Here is an 8,919-nt window from a genome sequence, read left to right on the forward strand (position 1 = left end):
TTTTCTTTAACTACGATGTTTCTGAGAATGCTGTATAGCTTTTCTTTGTAGCCGTATGGCTGTGCTTGGGTGGATGCCAATGAGTAATTACTCTCTTATTAATGGTGTATTGCTCAACTATATACTAAACACTGTGTTTAGCTTTACGTTTAATGATCAAGCTTACCTTTGGCTCCATACCCTGCTACCTTCTCGTGCAGCTTCGATGTGGGGTTTCCTGATGGACCATACTTAGAAGCCCACCGTTCTTGGTGCCAGCAATATACAAAACCCTGGATTGGGTTAATGCTGCCACTGGCAAGTAGTAGAGGGCCATCAGGCTTAGCAGCAAGCAGCCCTTCATGATGCCACATGGCTTCGAAGGGTGCTAAGCCAGCTTCAAAGTACTGAAGGAAAGTGGACTTTGTCTCCTGGGTGGCACGGAGCATGCGTAGTGCATCAGCAGTCAGTGCTGTGATTGTGGTTCGCGGTAAGTTTAAAGAGGCCTTGCTCCCACGTGCGGCGTTTGTCATTCATGTTATACCAGAGGCTCCAGCAATGTTCTAGCGGATGCTTCAAGGGTGGTTGGAGAGACGTGTTCGCAGGATCCTTCTTGGACTTCCCACACTTGCAATGTTTGACTACAGCCGACATAGTCAGCTCAACTAGCAGGCAGGTTTATGTGGCTCTGCATGGCAAGTGAACAAGCAACTAACCCATGGCACATGAGTCGAATATTTACAGAGAGGCGAGAAGCACTCAGCAGAGGGTCGGGGTATGCCTGCAATAGTGTCAATGTTTGAATCTGGCTCTACAATTGGTCATAAACGCGGGTTGCTGACCCGAGGAGTAGGAGGAGCTTACCGCCACATTCTCCGTTGATACGGTTAGTGACCACAGCTGCAAAGGGGACTGGCCTGCGCAACAGTGCATCATTTTTTTCGTGTCCCTGCAGACTCTTTATCTTGAAGTCCACTTTGGACAGGCATTTGGTGTTGCGCCTTGTTCCCGTCTTCTCACATTGATTGTGCTGGCAAGGCGAGAATTTGTGAAAGACCATCCTTGAATAAGAAAAATGATTTCATAAATATTAGTTTGTATCTTGAACAAAGTATAAATGCAGCATGTATCGCTTGCAAATGTATTACTCAGAAATGTGAATCATAAGTGCAATGATAGGCAGTGCAGCGAGATATCTCTTGCCCCTCATCATGTTTATTTAACTGCACTACAACTGCACTTGAACTTTTCACAGCGTTTTACAGCAAAAACTGTTATAGGTTTGTTTGAGCTGCTATATCCCTGCATTCTACTTGAAATCTACTTTAGCCATAAGACCTTAATTACTTTGTGATTTAATTTACTTTCACTTAATTCATTGAATTGAATTAAATTATGCCACAGCTGGTAGCCATTGTAGTGAATTCAATTGAAGTTAATTGCACCCTTTAGCTACCACTTGCAACAAATGGCAGATGGCTTAATTAAATTACATGGTCGCTATATGCTAACCATGGCAGGTGGTGGCCACAATTTGCTACATTACCTTAATACATTTTCAATTAATTAAATTCATTTAACTGGAAGATGGCAAAGGGGAGAGAAGGGAGAAAGTGCTTGAGCGACAACAGGGAGTGAGTGGGGAGGGTGCCTAAATAAGTAAACCAGAGCAATATAACAGCTTTCACTGATTATTCGCTATGCTCGTAAGCTTAGCACTACAATGTTTTGATGTTGATCAATAAGAAATTGGTATTGTAATCACTTTTTAAGATATATCTCATTGGAAAGTTGGTGGAGTACCGTACGCAATATGCGGAGTTTGTGGGTTCGGATATTGATGGCAAGTGCATGGTTGTCTTTTCTACTTTTGTAATTAATTATCTTTCCGGTAAAAAGTGATTATACTGGATATTTCTGGTATACTAAAAAAAGGCAGTCATTACATAATTTCAGGCGAGAGCAGCTTTGCTTTTTTGCGCATATATTTCACGTCAAGTAAACTCGAATGCTAACTATACGTAAAGACAGGCAATATTTTGCATTTGCTTTTGCGCATGCTGGGTTTTCCTGTGTCGCGACGGCAATTTTCATGCTGTTGACTGCAGCGTCGTTGGTCACAGCAAAATACAAATGGAGCATGCCAATATGCATGCTTATCTTAAACCAAGCGGCCGTTCTGTCATCACGCCAGTAGCTATTTGAGTCTTCTGTTTGTTATCTTAAGCTGCTTAATGTCTCCGGCATCAGACTGCGGGGAAGTTTTCGCTTGGCGCCAAGAATTGTTCCCATCTTTGCGCATCTCCATAGTAGTTGTCAGTCTGGTGTACCCATTCTCCTGATTACACCAGTGTGTTGCGGTGGAGCTATCTTGCCAACTTTCTGAGTCTTCTCGTATCTAGGACCGTGCGATCCGTTGCTCGGGCATGTCACGCGAGCTGCGTCGTCATATTACAGTGAAGCTTGACTCAGGGGGCTCCGTAAAACATTCCCCTATCATGCTTTTCTTTTCTTTTTCAGTATGGCTGCATTTGACGTTTCTAGTACGCCTCTCAATTCTGTACTCTTGTCTCCTTGTGTTTGATTATTCAGTGCTGCATATTTACAATTAGAAAAATTATAGGTTCGTAAGCCATTGTGCTTAATTCATGATAAGCATATTCCGGCTAGAATCAAGTAATTTCGCGTCAACTGAATGAGTCCTGCAGGATACTAAAGCGGCGACGCGAAGTGCTGCCGCTGCACCAGTACAGTCACTTTCTCGAAAGTTTCAATTGCAGCGTCGCATGCGTGGCACTCGTATGATTTTGTGCTCATCGTGCACTGTTCTTACTTTTCTTACTCAACATCCCTACTGAAAATAAATGTGGGAGATGTGTGTGAGAACTCTGTACGCAATTATTGCTGTGTACAACTTATGACATTGTACACCCTAGGAGATTGTACGCCCTACAAGATCATACTCCGTACAAGGACATACACCCTACAAGGACGTAGACCCTATGAGGATGTACACCCTACGGGGATGTACACCCTACAAGGACGTACACCCTAATACCGCATTTACACGGGCGACCTTAACTACAGTTAAGGTAACTACGATTCCCCGTAACTACAGTTAGCCGCGCTCACACGGCAGATGAAACTGCAGTTACGCCACATAACCACAGTTACCCAAACCGAGCTTGCCGACCTCCGTTTGCTACCTTAACCGACAAGATGGTGGTGCCTGTGGCAACAGCAGCATCGAACGACTCGTCCTCCCAGAGTTGTGTCATCTGGCCTAATTCAACATCCACGGCCCTGATATGCATCTGGGAGGACCAGCTACCTGCGCTGCGCGGTAACACGCGCAACGCTTGGATATATGCTGCGATTCTAGCGGAAGTGAACGCCAGGCTACCGCTGGGAGAAGGCCCATACACTAGCAAACAAGTGAAGCTGAAAATGGAAAACCTCAACAAGAAATACTGGTAAGTGCGACCTTTACTGAACGATGCTCGCGCCATCGGGCTCTTGGCGCTGTTTTCATAGTGCAGCTGAACTGCTTACGTCAGCCTTGCATGTGCGACAGTAGCATGTGTTGTTGCTGGAGCAACGTGTCGATTCTCTTCGCCGTCGTCACACAGTTCTGGAGTGTCGAAGACGATCTTGAAAACGCGTTAAGGTAGTAAGGACTCGAAAGAAATGACCCCAGGCAGGAGCAGCATATGTTAGAATCTTCGCTCGTGCGCGCGTGCACGGCACTGCATGCAAACTTCGTCTTCCTCGTTACACGTGTTGTTTTTTAGATTTCGGCTAACGACAGCCACAAGCACAAACAAAAATCTTTTTAACCAGGCCTTAGCACAAGAAACAACACGTTTTTCCTATTATGTGTTCTTTTCAATGTAGCCCTGTTTAATAATGCGCCTCAGTAGCTGACATTTTAACTTCACTGAGGTGAGTATCACATGATCTGTTTCGTCGCACTAACCGAAATGGCTAAATTGTGTGTAAGTGCGGTGAACTGCAGTTAACTCTAACCGCGGTTAACCGCCTTAACTGCAGTTAAGCTTAACCATGGTTAGGGCTGCCGGTGTAAAGAGGGTATACGAGGGTGCGTAGCCTACGAGGTCGTACAGCTAGGTGTGCGATGCATACTCGAGGTATGCATGATGGCATAATTCCACATCATAAAACTGAAAGGTAATATGTAAGAGATATGTTATTAGTTGTTTCAGACTTGCATTTCATGATGTACTGCAAGAATCATAATGCTTGGATCACGGTACCACAATTTACCCATCGACCAGGTGTCACTATCAGCAGCAACAAGTGGATTACAAGCAAGGACATTATGAGTTGAGATATAAGCTACAGGTGGGATTAGCCTTGCAGTTTCTGCTGGCAATTGCTCGACCGAAACGACACTTACAATAGCTAAATCATATTGATACGTGGTGGCTAGAAGCAGCAGTAGAAAGAGCAGAGGTAACCTGCTACGCAAGGAACCGATGGCTTGGAGTAGACTCTCAGCACACAAGCGCGCACCTCAGCGTCGTCTTCGTTACCAACCACTTCGTCGGCCTCCTGGCGTCCGTAGCATGACCCCCCCTCGCGGCAAAAGCACCGTCCCGGTGCGCACTACACAGGCCAGCTAGACGGCGAGTTGTAAGGTTTGAGGGCACCGGGTCAGGACGGTGAACAGAACGGGTATATGACGCCCGGCAATGCTGACTCTCGCAGTGCACATTCCAATCACGGCAGCGGGGCTGCCATCGGCGACGCGAACCGTGGACATGGCGGCAGGCGTTAAAACTTTCTTCAGACGGCGGCGCAAAGAAGAGCTCAGGACAGACACTTGGGCGCCAGTATCAATGAGGGCAAGGACCGGGACACCATCCACGAGAACATTCAAGAGATTACGTTGGGCACCGGGGGTCAAGAGAGGATTTTCAGGCCGGGTCAATGATGCAGCGTCACCTCCGGGGGCTGCATCGGCTAGTTTTCCGAGAAATGGCGGGAGGTCGAAGGAGAAGGGCTGCGGCGTGTGGGAGGAGAACGGGAGCGGCGGCCTAATGGGGAAGGTGAGCGGCTGGACCCACGAGCGTGCGGAGCGGGCTCGTCAGGGAGCGGATCGGGTCGTGGTGTGAAGCGGTGCGGGCCGTAGTCATTGCGGCGGTCGACGAAGGAGTAGGGGCGAGGTGGCGGGGACCAATGGCTGCGGCAGTGACGGGAGATGTGTCCGACGCGAGAGCAGGTAAAACAGATCGGCCTGTCATCAGAGGTACGCCATTCGGCAGGATTGCGATATCGGTACCGAGGTGAGAAGCTGCGACTGTAAGTGGCAGCTGCGATCACTGGAGGGTCCGGGCTGGCATGAGCGTTGTCCACGACACGAGGAGAAGGGACGGCCAAGTTCGCAATCTCCTGGCGAACGACGGCTTGGATGAGGGCCAAGGTGTTGTCCGGCAGTGGCAAGGAAGAAACAGCGGGCGTCATCGCCTCCAGTTCGCGGCGCACGATACGGGTTAAGTTAGCCGGGTCGGAAGGCTGCCGCAATGTTGGCAGATCTTCACAGGAGGAGCTAGCAGCTGTGTTCGGCAGCCGGTCAAAACGGTGAGAAATGCGCCGGTGTTTGGCTTGCTCGAAACGGCGGCACACCTCAAGAACAGAAGCGACCGTGGAACAGTCTTTGCATAGAAGCAGATTAAAGGCATCGTCGGCAATGCCTTTCAGTATGTAGCCAACTCGATATGCTTCGGACATGTCTTTATCAACTTTACGGCACAAGGCGAGGACGTCTTGTATGTAGACTATGTATGGCTCGGAGGAAGTTTGGGTGCAGGACGTGAGTGCCTTCTTGGCGGCGAGTTGGCGGCCGATGGGTTTTCCGAAGAGGTCGCGGAGCTTCTGCTTACATATGTCCCATGAGGTCAAGCCATCTTCGTGGGTTTCGAACCACACTCTCGCGGTGCCGGTCAGGTAAAATATCACATTAGCGAGCATCAGCGTTGGATCCCACCTGTTGTGCGTGCTGACGCGTTCGTAAAGGGCCAGCCAGTCATCCACATCAACGTCGTCTGTGCCGCAGAACGTGCCCGGTTCGCGGTGGTGGGCGGCGACGACCGCTGGCGGTGTTGACGGAGAGGGAGATGGCTCGGACTCGGTAGACATGTTGGCGAGACGGCGGCCATGACGGAGAGCCAGCTTGAGGTCGGGGATCAAATTTAGCAACCTCCACCAAATGATACGTGGCGGCTAGAAGCAGCAGTAGAAAGAGCAGAGGTGACCTGCTACGCAAGGAACCGATGGCTTGGAGTAGACTCTCAGCACACAAGCGCGCACCTCAGCGTCGTCTTCGTTACCAACCACTTCGTCGTCCTCCCAGCGTCCGTAGCAATATAATCAGACACCGACCTAACACTGTCATTCTTGCTGTCACCATCTGGGGACTAGGTCCTTGTCAAGTAAGTACATTAAAAGAAGACGTGAGGCCTCCTTTCTACATAATTGGTTCCTGCGCAGGAAAACAATGTCCTGTAGCGAACGATATTGGTAAGCATAGCAGGGTGAAAGATGGACATAATTTTTTCACCCTGCTATGCTCGCCAAGAATGTTGGCCATGCATGAACCACATTGAAAGTGAAACGTCACAATGCCTGCTTCATGGACAATAGTCTGCCTTGTGAATCCACATTTACCTTGTGGCATTTGCATCCAAATGTCTTAAAAATATGCATCATAGTGTTACTGCACCGCTCATGGTGCTGTAAAGCTTAGCTTGAAGGACTGCAATGCTTTCGTGGACATCCTCCTTTGTTAGCGCATATCGCGTAGCATGGAGGCCAGATGCTTATTCAGCAACTTGATCTGCTCATTCTCACTACACTTCATTTCATTTCATTTTTATTTCCTTAAAGACCCCCTGTAGGGGGTTTTACATAAGGGGTGGGGTTAACATGAGGAAGCAAACATTTTTCGTGATGACAGGTGGGATGTAATTTTTTCTACGAAGGTTGATGGACAGGTGATGGCTGCAATTTTATGGGGAAAGTCGTTCCAGTCGCTTCTCACTCGGGTTGCCCTGCACGTATGCACCACATGCATCTACAAAGAAAAAAAATACATATCAGAAAACCGATTCAAGTCACTGTGATTGAAGAACAAGAAATCTCGAAATGCAGCTGAAAAAAAAAATTTGGCAAAATTCTGTCTTTCGCAAAGAAGCAGATAAGTATAAGCCACTGTTAATCAGAAATTGAATCGGGGGGTCTTCATCACAATGTGCACTTCGTAAGCATGACAAAATGAAGCTTTGTTGAAATTCTAGATAGCACGCAGGCTCGCTAATTAACCACATATAGTAGCTATTCAAAACAATAAATTCTGCTAGGAATGACTACTGCACAGAAATTAGACACCGACAGATGGATGCAGACAGAAGTGAAATTTATGCGATCACTTTGAAAATGCCAAGAATGCCTTGAAAGTATGCTTTTAATAATCATTTCTATAAAGACACTTTGGGTCCATCACTGCATTCATATGTGGGGGATGCAATGAAAGGGAACCGTGCGTCTCTCCCTCGCTCGTTTCATCCTTCCCGCTTGTGTTGTTCCCTTGGAGTGAAAAATAAACCAGTCTGCACGAAATCTCCATGCTGCCCCGGAGTCATTTATTGTTTCTCTTGAACGGAGAGAGACAGACGGATGTTCTTGGGGAATAGAGTTCAGGAAATTGGGGGTGCACGACACGTGCGGTAATTTCTCTCTTTTAGGTGAGGAAATGGTCGTTGCGCCGCGCTGAGGAAGGGTAGGAGTGACAGGATAAAGGAAAAAAGTAGTGCTCACAGACGTGCAGTTGCGGTTCCCGTGCTTGCGTATTCGGGCCGGGAGTGGAGGCATCGCCAAGAGCAGAGCGCCGATGCGCACTCGACTGAGAGACGGGGCCGACTGAGAGGGCGAGGGGCGTGGCTTGGAAGCGCGCGGACCACAGGGAGGCGCAGGTCTCTCGGCCAATAGGGAGGTGGCAGGATGGGCGCTTGGATCCTGGCACGGCACTGGTCGGCGTGTTTGCCGAGCAGGGAATGCGGGAAAGCAGGCCCGAGGCGATGATCTCGGCATACAGTTACCGTGTCCCATCAACATCTGATGCACTTGTGCGGCGCTTCACAAGGTGCGGTTTGATGGGGATATCCGCTGGGAATGGGGGAGGTTAGAACCGTTCCAGTAGTTGGGCATCTCGAACAAATTGGAGCAGAGCCCTGAAGGCGCGTCCCATTTTCTCGCGCGGGCCGGCTAGGAAAAGCAGCTGTTGTGCGCTCTCGCAGGGCAGGGCCAGGTGTCTGTAGCTTGCCTCCATCGCTTTTCTGTGCTTGCTGAGGGCAGGGCACTTCATCAGGAGGTGATCCAGAGTTTCCACCTCTCCGCAGTCTTTGCACAGGGGGCTGATTGTGCCTCGTAGACAGTGCATGCGCTCGGCTGTCCAGATGCAGCCTATGCGCATCCTAAGGAGTGTGGTCCGGTCAATAAGGTCAAAGTCACGGGAGCTTATGGGCCTCGGTGCTTTTCCTGCAGCTACTCTGGCATCCGGGTGTTGTGCGACGATGCGGGCTTTGATGTTGTGCCGAGCCACATCGAAGGGTGATATTGCAGTGCACTCCGGTGTGCCGTCGGTGTGAGCTTGCCTGGCAAGTTGGTCAGCCTGTTCGTTGCCGCTGATTCCAACGTGTGACGAGAGCCACTGGAGCAGAATGTCGCGGCCGAATTCGCGTGCCTGGCGTAGCTTGCTGTCCATGTTGGCATACATGGGCAGTGTATGGTGCACTCTCCGCAGTGTGGTGAGTGCAGCCCTGGAGTCGCTGAGGACGACAGCTGGAGAGAGGTCTGGTGTCTCCAGGATGAGATCAGCTGCCAAGTGCAGGGCGGCAACTTCTGCGGTTGTGGACGAGGCGA

At 49.4% G+C, this 8,919-nt stretch overlaps 1 protein-coding gene across 1 annotated transcript; it reads right to left on the reverse strand.

The window, feature by feature from the left end:
* Positions 1-215: 215 nt before the first annotated feature.
* LOC144102046 (uncharacterized) lies at positions 216-6,166 on the reverse strand. Its single transcript, XM_077635312.1, has one exon. It carries the CDS (start codon positions 6,136-6,138, stop codon positions 4,963-4,965), a length of 1,176 nt encoding a protein of 391 aa, XP_077491438.1. The 5' UTR covers positions 6,139-6,166; the 3' UTR covers positions 216-4,962.
* Between the last annotated feature and the right edge of the window lie 2,753 nt (positions 6,167-8,919).

The sequence above is a fragment of the Amblyomma americanum genome, chromosome 8 (genome assembly GCF_052857255.1).
Source record: "Amblyomma americanum isolate KBUSLIRL-KWMA chromosome 8, ASM5285725v1, whole genome shotgun sequence".
Taxonomy (NCBI): Eukaryota; Metazoa; Arthropoda; class Arachnida; order Ixodida; family Ixodidae; genus Amblyomma; species Amblyomma americanum.